The 14753-nt window shown below is 32.4% G+C and overlaps 1 protein-coding gene across 5 annotated transcripts in view; it reads left to right on the top strand.

Annotated features, from left to right (window-relative positions):
* Nucleotides 1-14753, top strand: part of shep (alan shepard) — a 94461-nt gene that overhangs the window by 66810 nt on the left and 12898 nt on the right. For 4 of the 5 annotated variants that reach the window (XM_065344659.1, XM_065344657.1, XM_065344661.1 and 1 more), the window contains 2 exons: nt 6636-6907; nt 13113-13171. In XM_065344659.1, coding sequence (XP_065200731.1) covers nt 6636-6907; nt 13113-13171 — 331 coding nt within the window. Of the gene's footprint in view, nt 1-4604; nt 4935-6635; nt 6908-13112; nt 13172-14753 lie in introns of those variants that run through there. The other variant, XM_065344662.1, reaches the window with a different exon arrangement.

Raw genomic sequence — 14753 nt, 5'->3', positions numbered from 1 at the left:
TAGACACTTTGAGCCCCCCCCCCTCTGTCGTGAGTTCCCTAGCTGCATAAGACACGAACTGAAGCATTTCAAATTGGAGTACTTTTGCCTATTTGTTCATTGTAAAATCCCTTCTATGCTCCACCCTCCTTCTAGCTGAAAATTTATTTAAGGTTTCCTACTCGAAATATGGCCTTCTTCCTGGAGCATGCCTCCTCAGTCACCGTCCTTCGTATTACTGCATATATAATAAGGGCCATCTGAGTAAACATACATACTTACAGGGTCCTCAGAAATATCATGCATAGCTGGCGAGAATTTTTATGAAAAAATATGGGTTGGCTGCGCTGGTCAAAACCTGCTGATCAATGCCGCCAACCCACTTCTTGTTTACGAAAAGTCTCTCTTGGGCTTTTGCTATGTACTATAATCGACGTTTCTGGGGACTCTGGGGGCCCTGTAAATTTTACTAATAGATAGGTTAATTGGAAATTTATTTATATCGGAAATCCTGCTGTTTTTGTTGAACTTTCATCTAAACATAGGTAAGGCTCTATGGTTGCGCTGCTGTAGAAAAAATTTACTAAATAGGTATACATATAATTAATTATTGCTTATCAATAAAATTTGTATGGTTATTTAAATACTTTGACACTAGCTGATATACCTATTCGTGTTTCTATTTTGTTAAATGACATTGACGTGTAAATGAGGAACGAAAAGGAGGCGAGAAGCAGAATAAAAAAAGGTAGCCGACCGATTGAAGGTAACTAACGCGAACGCGCAAGTACCTACATAAAATCGACAAGTTTACAGGTTTCAAATATTTCGCTTGTATGTAAGTGGTGTAGGTACATACTGTATACATACGTTTGTGTTGCGCGTGTATTTGCAAACTCTGATGATTATATATGTATTAATTCAAGGTCAACGTTGTTATAAACCGTTATCATTTATTTGATAAAAGTTTATGGTGTGTGGTGGATGGAATTTAAGCGATGATATAATAAATAATTAAGTAGCCCGCAAGAACAATTTTTAAATTCGTACGAGTACTGTTCGTCTTCAATAATTTAAACTGAAGGAGACCGCGTCTGCATAGTGCATAGTGCATGCATATTGCATACTGCCCCGCGTAGCCGTGTCGATGTAAATGTTAACACATCGAAATCGGTCACTTTTCGATGGACACCATTTTCGAAGTAATTGTTGAATTTTTGTCATGACATATAAAGGATCTAGATCAAGAGTCGCGGTTCGGATTCAGGGTTTAAAGTTTCAGGTTCAGTCTCGGTTCGAGATCTAACAACAATTGAGATCATAAGGGATCAGTCCAGGCTCCAGGATCAGGTTCAATTTTCAATTCTCTTTCTCTTTGTGATGATTTTGGTACAAATTTTGTTGGGCTTTAGAAGTCGAGACACACAGAATGGATACCTACAGATTTTCATGAAAATTAAGGGTCGTGAAATTGGGAACAAATCAGTCTAAAAAAAATCAAATTTTACACTCAAGTATTTATCTACGTACTTCTAAAATATTTCAACACACGCCTATTACATGTAGGTACAACTGGTACATGCATAAAAAAGATTGTGTTTTCATTTTTTTTTTAAATTGGAAAAATCCAAGTTTTTATGTGGTTGATTGGGGTCCAATAAACAAGCCAAAAATTTCAATCCCTCAAACTTTAGAGATCTAACATCCATACCACAGCTTTCCGTAAATTTCAATTTTTTCTCAATTTTTCAATTACTTATCGGTTTAAACTTTTCAGCACGTTCATTTGAGCCCATTTGGTCATTATTGTGGTCTTCATGCTCCAAAATTTAAAAAAAAAAAAAAAATGTGAAAATGACCCACCCTGTTCAAAAAAATTTACTGAAAATGGTTCTAGTTTCAGTGTTTTTATCAGTCGATTCGTTTCAAGCAGTTCTGACTTTGAACCCGAAAGATCTCGAATAATGATCAAGATCAGGGATCAGAGATTGGGATCTGAGTTTCGAGGTTTAGGTTCAAGGTTAAAGGGATCAGGCTGGTTCTGTTTCCATTCAGGTTAATTGAAAATACATACCTAATCGGGAGTTTCCGGGGCCGAGTTCGGGCCATCATCATCTCTGCCGCCTATATAGAAGATAGTCGACAGTTGAACTTCTTTTTGCGCTGTTCGTTTGAAATGAAACTTGATAAAATTATTATTTTTCTTAAATTAGACAATTTTGAACTTTTACTACACGCTTCAATTTTTGATGAAAGGAGTAGATGATTGGGAAAAGGAACGAAAGAAAGATTATCTAGCGTAATACCCATCCGATACATTTTCGTGTACGGTGTAGGTCTAGGTACCTATTCAATTTGTGAAATTGTTTTACTAGTCACTTCAATCAAGTTTTTAACCTCTTTTCTTTATAAAAAGAAAAAAAAAGATGAAACGAATCACTAAAATAAGAGGTATTTTCTGATTTTTTTCTTCCAATTTGTATCACGTGTAAGTTTGTACGTAAAAAAATGGAAATAAGTATGAATTGAAGTTTATAAATGTCTAAGTATGCATTTTGTTATAAAAAGAACTCAACTGTGTTACTTATTTTTAAATGCTTACCTACCTACTTATTAATCTACCAAACTACACGGTGTAGGTACTCATTTCAACTTCATAACTTTCATCATATTTTGACTCAACAGAATATCTACTTGAGAACTGCCCGCATGTGAACCAAGTTGGTAATTTTGTAGCTTTTTGTCTTTAAAGTAAAGCTAGTACCCAAAACACACTGATGCGTTAATTTCTCAAATGAAGTTACTTGATTTGAAACAAACGTGTAAAATGAGCCTACGCGTATGAATAATGAATTTTGACGATGCGCGGAGTAACATTTTTGTAAATTTTCCTTGAGAAAGAAACTCGAAGATTAATTAAAAACCGCACTTGCATGATACGCCAATTTTCATCCATTTTCCAAGTTGTTAAGATTTTGTCGTTCTTATCGTAAGATTATTCATGGATTGTTTTTACAAAATCATTTAGCATCAAAAAAGCTTCGATATTTAAATAAAAAAAATAGGTATGTACCATAGCTACTTACAAATTGGGTATGTACTCGTAGATTAATGGACAAATGGACTATAAAAATATTGTTTTTTAGAATGGCAAATGTGAGCGAAGAATACGTCTTCATTCTTATTTTTCATTATTAGATAAATAATTGAAAATGAAAAATTGATTTTTTCGCTTCATGTTTTGTTGTAATTTTGCTGCGTGCCTATGGTTTTTATGTGCCCATTTATGCTTACGAAGTGATTTTTCAGTAGGTAGGTTTAGTTTGTAGAATCGTACTTAGCAAAATTGCATTGCATTGATATTAATTTTTGAGCAGTATAATCAAAGAACTATCGAGAAAAAAAATTGAACTCGATGAATTTTCTAAAAAGTTTTCTAAATATTGACTGTTAATTTGGCGAATGAATGATTTAGGGCTCATAACTCATTTATGTACCTACTACCTATGTATTGTAATTAGATTTTGAAAATTTATTGGAAATTCTCGCATTAAAATGATAATTATTCGTTGTTTTATTTTCATCTTTAAAATTCAAAATGAGGTTTCCACTTTTTAGAATTATTGCACCTTTGCTATGCATTTTTTGTTTCATTTAAAATAAACATTTTTTTCAAATTTAAAAACATTGAAATTCTGTTGGTTCTCAAAAATTTCAGTTGTTAATCAATTTTTGTTTTGAATCTCAAAATTATGAAGTGAAATTTTATTTTTTTACAATCGAAAAACTTGCACGGCATCTGACCTCAGGGCACTCCTATTTTTTCGTGATGTGAAAATTTCTTGTTTTTTGCATATGAGCTCTCAAAAACTCAAAGACGCGTTTTCTCGAGTTCAACTTCACTTTCTGGTTTTATCATATTCCCTTTTTGAGGGACACTCATCGTCAATCAAATAATCAATTTCCAAAGTGAGTGGAGCGGCAGACTCGAATTTCAATTTTCCATCAAATATCACTAATCAAGTGATCAATATTATAAATTATAATGGTGATTTTGTCAGTGCAACTTTTTCGTATGGAAAATTCGCTAAATTGTAAATTTTTGAAATTTATCCGTTGCGCTAATTTTTTTTTGAAAGTTGAAACGTCGTTAAAAGTTGAAATCGTATGTGAATGTGATGATGATGACAAATTTATTAATGAATTGATGAATCCAAGGTGCGAGTTTTACTTTACTTCTTTCGCTTCACGCTTCGTTCTTCACTTCTTCGTTACTTCGTTTCGGTTCTGCTTCCACGAAGCAAGCGTCCACTCACGGGATACAAAATAAAATGGAGAGGGAATGATGAAGACTGGTTTTTATTCCGGTCAGTTATCCAGTATTTGTCGCTATATCGTTATTTGACAACCGTACAATTTAATAAACAAAAAACAAAAAAGAAATCGAATCGAAATTCGAAATGAAGATAATTAGGTATTTTTTTTTTAGATTTATCTCGTCTAAGACTGATTAAGTGAATTTTTTTTAATGTTTTATGAAAATTATTCGTCGTTTTTACTTCGGTTATTATTATTAAATTTACGTATAAGTAGATAAAAAGTGTACGTTCCTCTAAGTTTATTATCGTTAACGGTGCTATAATTGTTCGCGAAAATGTAAGTTGTGCGCTCATATAGTCTAATCCATTCTACATACAGTACGTGATTCGCAAAAGAAATGAAAGAATTGATGGAAGATGCGTTAAGTGTGCATATACCTAATCGTGTTCTGAATCTTGCAAATCGTGCATATGTATTTCAAAAGTACAAATAAATGCGAAGACTTCGAATATTACTCAGCTTTGTGGGTCTTCATCAATTGAACAGTTTGATCGAACGATTACTGGTATGTTCAAGTTGATGCTTGATGTCGGTTTCAATTCAAGATTTGGTTACTGAAGAATATTCTATTTTCGGTACGACATTTTAATATATAATAATTGATATAGTACCTAGGTACATAGGTATGTGTAGTTTAGAATCACGGCGAACACAAATTTGAGTACATAGTCGAGAATTGTGGGATTAAATTGGTGGCCGGGGCCTTACGGCGCGGCATACTTAGATTTATACGCAGGTACTCGTATACACATCGTAATGTAACTCAAAATATCATCGTGAAGCTTTTAATGTATTTGAAATTTCATTTTGTGAGGTAGATATTCAGATTCAGGATATAATATACTAATATATACTAATATTAAATCTCTGGTAGCTTATTGGTTTTCCATTTTGATATTTAGTTACGAGTACGATGAGAGAAGGAGAGGCACATAGAAAATCAAATTTGTTGGCCGTAAAGACGCTGGGTACATTTTAGATTGCGCATAATGTATCTGTGCTGGCAAAACGACCCGAAATAGATTTATTGTCGACGACTACATTTAATGAGAACATCCATTTAGAAACATTATACTGCTTTTTGCTTTATATTTCGAGTATGAAATTGATTTTACGGTAGTATTAAAATGTAATTTCGCAAACATAGTAGCTCAAGCAAAATACGACCGTGTTTGGCTGTTTGCAAAACGTCCGGCTCATACTTTTATAAACTGGTTTTTGCATTCATATTAGTTACCCATGTCATGTGTACATATTATAATACTAGGTTGAACTTGTTGAATTCCTCGTTAAAAGTTCACCCCTTTTTGAAAAGCTGCTGCTGTCGTAGAAGTGTCCTGTCTGTGCGACAGTGAGACAATTTTGTGAAATGAAAATAGGAAGCTAATTTTGTGAACTCGTCGAGATGGATGCAAAGTCGAAAATTTACTATTTCACTAATGGTTTTACGAATTTGTACTTGAAGTTCGAAACACCTATCTACCCACTAGTAACCGTGAAGCGAATATTTAAAAAAAAAATCAATACCTACTTATCGTCTTCGAGAAAAAAATGCTCTCGAGCATGAGCTAATGTAGGCCGAGGCACATTTACGATCTTCAAACTGAGTTTTAAAAAAACGATATACGAATGTACGAAGGGTGGAGGTACGTAATGTGAAAAAAGAAATAAGCGGCGAGCTTGATAACCATTTCTAAGTAATAGTAAACGAAAAAAAAAAATTATATCGCTTATACATAATCTAAAGGAAGGGAATGAAATGGAATGGAATGGAAGGGAAGGGAAATTAATAAATGGGTATTTATTCGCGAGTAAGTATATCTAACAAGGAGCACCTAGTGCTTACGTTTGGTAATAAGTAGGTAACACAAATTTTTAGAAAGGCCCATCTACCTAGTACCTACTCATTGCCATTAGAGATTAGAGAAGAGCATAGTAAGCAGTAAGTTACTAATTCCAAGTACATACCATACTCTTCGGAATTCGGGGGAAGAAAATGCTTACTTGCTCGACGAATGAGCGTAGTTCAAATCTGCAGACGCATTTAATATGTACTTGGTTATCAGAATAAGAAAAAAGAGTCCGATAATGCGGCTGTAGCCTTATCAGTGTATTATTGTTACAGCATGTTAAGGAGGGAAGTAAAAACAGCTTATGTATGCGCGTCGTCGATCATTATTACTCTTTCAGTTTGTGTGGTTGGATTTGCATTCTGCCTGTGTTTGCGTCGTGTTATCGTTTGTGTAATCGTTATTTTTATCGTTGTATGATTTCAGCAAAGAGTGAACTCGGCAACTTCACCAGCTAATACCAATAGCAGTTCTAGTTCTCAAGGTGGAGCGATGTCCACGTCTCATAATACCAATGCAAATTCATCTTGCGCCAGTGCCAACGGTGGTGGATCTACCAGCGGCGCTAGTGGGAACACCAACGGTGGATCCGGAGGTTCCAAAAATGGCGGTGACAACGAATTATCCAAAACCAATTTATACATTCGAGGATTAGGCCAAAATACCACTGATAAAGATCTTATCAACATGTGTTCTCAGTAAGTAATCGAATAACTATTTTCAGTTTATGTACCTAATACCTATGTCGATTGTCGATACGTCCGTACGTGCAAGTAGCCTACCTGTAACACCTAATACAGTTCCTATAGACCTACCTAATAGTGTTAATATTACTTAGGTTTATCGTAAATTCAGCTTTATGTTTTGCTCGCCCTAACGTATATAAGTACGTAATAGAACACAGCGCAGAAGTCGTTTATTTCAAATCAGGTTTTTCAATGAATAAAAACTTGAGAAATAGTAATTTTAACGAACAGAATTTTCGAAGCGTAAGCGTGAAAGGTACACGGAAGTTTTGAAATCCTAGTTTGAAAGTTTTTGTAAATGGTTTTGTTTTACCCACAGAACTGGCAAGTGGTTTAAATTGTTGTGCCGTCGTTTTTTTTCTCCCTTTCACTATTTGACTGCAGGTAGAAAAGAGGTAGTAGGTACTCGAGCATTTTTCAAATAGTTTGGAATTTTATATCTAACCGTTGGAAATTCCAGTGTGGCTTCGTTGAAAATGTTGCCGAAATCGAAATAATGAAAATAGGTAATTTTTTTCTGGAAATCTAATCTACAAGTACTTTGAATGCATGTAAAATCGATGGTTCAATAAGATTTAGGATTTACAAATGATGAATCGATGATCATGATCGAATTTTGAAACCCGAAAAGTGGTGGTAGCTTGTTGGTTTTTTCTCCTTTCCTCCTCTTTGTCCCTTCTCCACCACCGCAAGGTGTTATTGACACTGTGATTCGTTTGTTGCCAAACACGTAGGTAATGAAAACATAGGATACGTTGCATTTTTTGCTTGTTCTGAATGGTAACCCTTTTCTTCCTCGAGTGTGGTTCTTTCGATTCACTTTTGCAAATTGAAAGAGAAAAAGGGGAGAAATTTTGAACCAAAATAATCGTTCCAAGTGAGAAATGAAAAAATAATTCAACCCCAAGTATAAGAATTCATCTTTAGCGATTCGACACGACATGATTAATTATTCATTTTTAGTATGTAGGTAGTTGGTACATACCTATCTTATTTTTTATATTGGTTTTAATTTTTATCGATGATATTATGTACCTACTCCGTTCGAATCATTTAGGAAAACATACTGTTCTGAACGCGTCGCCCTATTATCTAGTAGGCTTTAGAAATGTGAATTCAATTAGCAGTTGGTGTACCTAATGTTTTAGAAAATGAATAGTAGTCAGTCAGTGTTAACGTACGTGAAATTTTTGTAATTTTTATTCCTTCAATTTTTACGATTGTTTTTGTATTCAACTTTTACAAAATCGAAATGGAAACTAAATAATATGTAGGCTAGATAAAATTTTCATTTCAGTAAAAGTAATAAGCTTATAGGTAAAAGTACGTATTATTACACAAAATATCTAACTGCTACATAACTGCGACATAATATACTTATGTACTTACTTACTCGTACTCTCCCATTTCGTATAAATAGGTATGTAGTCAAAAAAAATGGTGTGGAGGGAGAAACGCAATGTACTCACTTAACCCTTTGGAGGTTCTCTAGGTTTTCGGGTTAGAAAATTGGAGTGCCTTAATGAGTGTGATAGGGTACCTCGCCCAATTGGCCAAACCACAAAAAAGTCGAGCTTTTGATGAAAAGTTTTGTAGGAAAATGAAAGTTTCCAAAAAACACAAATGTGACATTTCCTAAAAAAAAATTGAATGTATGCAGAATTTTTTTTGAAAAAATGAACCAAAAACATGTGTCAAAAACATTGAACAAAAGCACTCTTTCAAAAAATGAAATAAAAATTGAATTGGAAAAAAATAAAAAAACAAGGTTGAAAAAAAGTCATCTGGCAGTTCACAAATTCAGCGAGAATCAAATCTTGTTGGCAAAAATGCCTTTGTTTAAAGCATGAAGAGAAGAAAAATCTATGTCGCTAAGAGAGGATTTTTTATCAAGTCATAAAATCTTTTAGGAAATCGAGCCGAAATATGGGACAAAATTTAGCGAAATTGCGAGCTTTCTGGCAGGAGGTAACTAATTATAAAACATTTTCGCCTTTATTCACGAGATGTAGCATAGAATTTTCTTTCATTTTGGGAAAAAATGAGTATTTTATCACTTATTGGAGTATAGGAATATTAAGATGAAGATGAAGAGAAATAGTGAACAAAAACACAAATCCACAGCGTAAACGAAATGAAAGACTGAACTCGTAGATGAATTTGGATTTTTATTTACTATTTTTACTATTTCTCTTCATCTTCATCTTCATATTCCTATACTCCAATAAGTGATAAAATACTCATTTTTTCCCAAAATGAAAGAAAATTCGATGCTACATCTCGTGAATAAAGGCGAAAATGTTTTTATAATTAGTTACCTCCTGCCAGAAAGCTCGCAATTTCGCTAAATTTTGTCCCATATTTCGGCTCGATTTCCTAAAAGATTTTATGACTTGATAAAAAATCCTCTCTTAGCGACATAGATTTTTCTTCTCTTCATGCTTTAAACAAAGGCATTTTTGCCAACAAGATTTGATTCTAGCTGAATTTGTGAACTGCCAGATGACTTTTTTTCAACCTTGTTTTTTTATTTTTTTCCAATTCAATTTTTATTTCATTTTTTGAAAGAGTGCTTTTGTTCAATGTTTTTGACACATGTTTTTGGTTCATTTTTTCAAAAAAAATTCTGCATACATTCAATTTTTTTTTAGGAAATGTCACATTTGTGTTTTTTGGAAACTTTCATTTTCCTATAAAACTTTTCATCAAAAGCTCGACTTTTTTGTGGTTTGGCCAATTGGGCGAGGTACCCTATCACACTCATTAAGGCACTTCAATTTTCTAACCCGAAAACCTAGAGAACCTCCAAAGGGTTAACAGGTACATTTTTATGCTCATTACATTATTTTGATGCTCCTTGGAATTGAAAAAAAATTGTAATTTTAAGGGCAAAATAAGCCATTATTAATTTTAGAATAAAGTTACTGTAACTATTGGTTGGGTTTTCAAATTGAACTTTTGTCCTTGACTTTCCACGAAAGTAGGTATTAAGAATTTCTAAAAATCCCAGAAATAAAGAAATACGTGCCCGCTTATTTACATTTGTATTTATCGTGGCATAGACGATTGATTAAATATTCTATTTGTGGCTACCTCTTTTCGAATGTAAACGCAGGCTATTTATTTATTCGGTAATTATGCCCCGCATGCGAAAGCCTTTACAATAATTGTCTGTATGCGAAATAGTCAACGAGATGCTTTTCTTCGTTGGTTACGAGTGTAAAATATGTGAGTAAAATAATGCTCAAGCAGCGCGACTCACGATGTCACGAAACAGACGTTTAAAATGTTACTGTCTCGAGTACTTGGTATTTCTTATCGATGGTTTGTATACTTGAAAATACGAACAATACTCGAACGATTTGAAAATTGTTTATGAATTTTTATGTAATAACCTAAGTATCGATAAAATTATTCGTTATGTCAATGGTAAAAATGAAACAAAGACGCCGAACAAATTGATCCTAATATTGAGAAATCAAAAACCACTAAGTTTGAAATTTTCCGGGGTTAATGGCATAATAATGGCGAATGCTGCGTCATATTCGACAAATTCTTTCTCTGTTCTCTCTCCTCTTTTGTTCTTTTTTTTTTCGGCTGAACTTGCCGTCTTTTTCCCAAATGTAAGTACCTACGAGTAACTACAGGTTTTTTTGATTCGCTGAGTTAACTCAATCATTACAAATGTTCGGAGCGAAATACCATTTCGTGTTATCGATTGGTAAGGTGAGAATTTGTCCGAAAGATATAATCATCAACGAATCCTTATAAACTTGCAATAAAAATCGGTTTATTTCTATGGGTTCCAGGGAACACATCCAACATATTAAGTAAAAATTGTTTATTTTTGAGAAAAACTTGTATCCAAGGTAGTTTAATTCGTCAAGTATCGAATATTCTTCACGTTTAGTTTATAACAAATAACAATACCGGTTATTTTCCTTTATTATAGCCTATAATACAATACCTATATAGAGTTCTACCTACTTGTAGTTATTTGAATAGCTGGATGTACGTTAAAAGGTTGGTTGTGCACCTACCTACTCTCAAGATTTTTTCATCCATATAGTGTTGGTCACGGGTTTGAAGAATAGAATGAATAAAACTTATGTCTTTTTTTCTTTGTTTTGAATTTGTTTCCATGTCATGAGGGTATTTTCATATTTTGAAACTGATCGTAAATTCTGGAAGTTGGGAAAAGAAAAATAAAAACTCAGTTTCTAATTTTTTTGATAGTTTTTGAATGATTTTGAAAAATTTTAAAGAACTAAAAAACTAAAGTGATTGTGTTTATCCATTTTTAAAACATGTTTTCAGTTTTTCGAAAAGAGTTGTTGATCAATACAGTGATTTTTTAAAATATTTGCTGCATCTGAGAACAGAGTTTCTAAATTGTCACTTATGAATCCCTTTCAAGAGTGTGATACATATTTATAAGATCGTCCTAAAAGTGATTCTTAATATTTGAGAATGTTTTGCAGATCTTTGCATGCACATTGGACTTTTCTATTCTTTTTTCGAGTTGGTAGATTCAAAATACGAATTTTCGTTTCTAGGGAGAGAATCTGCTACATTACCTCCTGATCGCTCGGTGGACAACCTTTTCCGAACATGAACAAGAATTATTAAAGATTCAGTTGTTACATTCGTAGTTTATGCTTCAAAAATTCATTATTGTATCGTGGTTATAATTACTCGGTTATAATTTCACATGTTTAGGTCAAATTACTCGAATGCCACGATCGCTCGTATTATTCATTGGGTAATACCTAAAATGTAGAAATTACAGTTGCATTTATTATCAACATTTGGAATATATTTCTGGGAAAACTCGTTGCAATTTTTTAATTTTTTTTCCTTCAAATTTGTTGCAGTTTTAGCACTAAGTAATAATATGTGTTTTGTACATTCTGACTAAGTACCTGTACCTATTAATTTTTATCACAGTTGGTAACAAATCGTGATCGTCTTTGTTTTGCGAAAAATATTTAATTGTTTTTCATGAAAATTACGTAGAAAAATTGTGGTCTTCTACTCGCCAATTTTTTGATCCAGAATTTTACAAGAATAATTCCAGTTCTAGTTATTTTCCATGAATTGAGGGTCGTTTCAGAATAAATCGCAAAAGCATTTTTGGTGAGTAGGTTTTTTGAGGATTCAAGTTTTTATTGACCTCAATGAAAAGTCGGAAAAATTTATATTTTGGCGAATAAAAGTTGCATCTCTGTTTAGGTTGGAAAATGTGGTAATGTATACGAATTTTCTGGTGTTATGTATATGATTTTTTGATGAGTGTTAACGTATGTTTTCAAATAGGTGTGTTAATAGGCTATGAATGTTTTCTTTCATAAAAATGTGTTTTTTTAATTCTATTCAATCAATATGATGGGCGAAGTGGGGACGTATGCGTTTGATTTCATTCTTATTTTCCATTTTCAAGTAGCCATATTTTTCTGAGACCTGAATCTTTTTTAACCATTCCCATTTGGCGTACTTGGAATAAATATTTTACTTGTAAGTATATACCGCGGTGATTCATACTGTTTTATGCTCACTAATTGTGGATTGATTGCTCTTAGATGTAAACATCGTCGCTGAAAACGCACAGTTACATTTTTCCTATTTTTTATTACACTTCATGAGTCACGATGTTCTTGGTAACTTGATAAGTAGTTGCGAAATTCACTTGAAAAAAAAAATACTAAAAACTTAAATCATTTTTATTCATTTTTGTAAGTATTAAATTGAGTGTCACAAGTTATTGTAATTACCCGTTCTCGCCATAATTTATGGAAATTGTTTTTTAAACAAAGTAATTAGGTAGGTAGATTTTCGAGTGAATTTAAGAACACTTCGAATGATTTCAACGTTCGTCTTCAAAATGGGCTAAATTTAATTGTTATTTTGTAATTGCGATAAAAAAAAAAGATTAAACTTGAGTGAAGGTATATTTTGAGCTGGTATAAATGCTCACGAAAACTTCAAGTATGTAGATATACATACCCTAGACTTATTCTACATAGTTAGGGCGTAGGTACTTGGTACTTCTACCTATTTATACTGTATTCCTATCTTTTTGTAGGTCGATATTCAATATTATGTATTTTTTAAATGTATAATACATTGATGTTTCTTTTTTTTCTGTTTTTCTTTCTAGATATGGAAATATTACTTCAACAAAAGCGATTATGGATAAAACTACGAATAAATGTCGAGGTTTGTATGCAAATTTTACCTTGAAAACATTATCTTTTGAATGAAAAAGTATCTATGTAGGGTATAGTTATTTATAAAATAAGCTACAATATATATGCGTGACTATTCAATTCGATTTCAAAAATTTTTCCATAGTTTCATTTGGAAAAGTGCCTAACGTTTCGATTACTTTTAAAAAAATTGTTTTATTGAAAAAAATAGCTAACGAATTGTTGTAACGAGATAACATTGAGAAAATTTCGCGTTAAAAGTTCAATGTACCTATACTAATTATAAACGATCTAAATTCGTACGTACTCAAACTTATCGTTTCTGCGGTGTGTGTAAAAAAAAATGCTGTAAACTAATTCCATTGAAGTTGAAAGGTTTAAAAAAACTTATTTGTTAGCGCGAAGTCTATTTAATTTCTAAGAAATTCCAAATGATGTAAAAATATGCGATATTCGCGTTATTTTATCCGAATATTAGAATTTTTTCGGTAATTTAACTTATTTGTTGACTCGTCTGAGAAATTTATGGTGGTTTTGAGTTTTCGAAGGTAAGTAGGTGTAGTTTAAATATAGATATGAAAAAAATGATACATTCGCTGGATAGAATGAGCGAATAAAAAAGTAAGTTACCTACATTAGGTATACGTTTTATTAAAAAGATCTGAAGAAATTCTGGATTTTGCTTTTATTCGTTGACGTATTAAAATATTTTGCAGAAAGGGAATAAATATCCACCTACAGATACGAAAGCGAATAAATTCAGGTGAAAAATGCCATTGTAAGGAAAAATTTGCCGGTAACTTGCCAGATACCTGTATCGATATTTCTTGGTGTTATTTTAATCGATTTGTCTCGACATGATACGATTCGATGTTTAAAAAAAACATTAATTCACTTCTTTTTTCGATAGAAAAAGTAAAGGTATTGATTTTTTTACTCTCGTTTTCGTATTATTCATGTTGATGTTCGAAGAACTAAATTCGTCGAATATATTTCGAAAGCGAAAAGCTCACTTTTCGTGTAAAATTAAAATTGATTAAATTTTCTTAGCTCACTTACGTTAAACGAACGGCGGCGGAAAATTCAATTCATTTTCGAGATTTTTGTTCTTGAGATGTTTTTTTTCTTGTTTATAGAATTTTCGTAATGTAATTTCGAAAATTTAATTAGCTTCGAATAACAGTTATTCGAATTTTTCACTCGAAATTCAGAAATGAAGGCATTTTTTAGATTCGAATCGAAGCACTATTTTCATGTTTCATTCGACTACAGTAATTAATTTATTCTAGATTAACTCGACATAATACGTGATTTTTCTGTAGGTACCTTGTGTTTCTAATTATTGAGGAGCTGAAATCGTACGGGATATTTCTTTATAATAAGTAAATTGGTATTGAGTAGACGTGTATTGAAATTTTTTCATTTGAAAAATTGAAACGATTTGTGTGAATTTCGTCGAACCAACACTTTAGTGAGAAAAGCTTATTTATAGACTCAAAATTGGCAATGTAATGTATACACATTAATTTTATTATCAAAGTGTTAACGCGACGTGTTTAAATTAAAATATATTTTTTTATATTTATACCTAC

This window comes from Planococcus citri, chromosome 1, assembly GCF_950023065.1.
Source record: "Planococcus citri chromosome 1, ihPlaCitr1.1, whole genome shotgun sequence".
NCBI classification, from domain to species: domain Eukaryota; kingdom Metazoa; phylum Arthropoda; class Insecta; order Hemiptera; family Pseudococcidae; genus Planococcus; species Planococcus citri.
The sequence above is the reverse complement of the archived record's forward strand: the minus strand, read 5'-3'. Positions and strand labels throughout refer to the sequence as shown.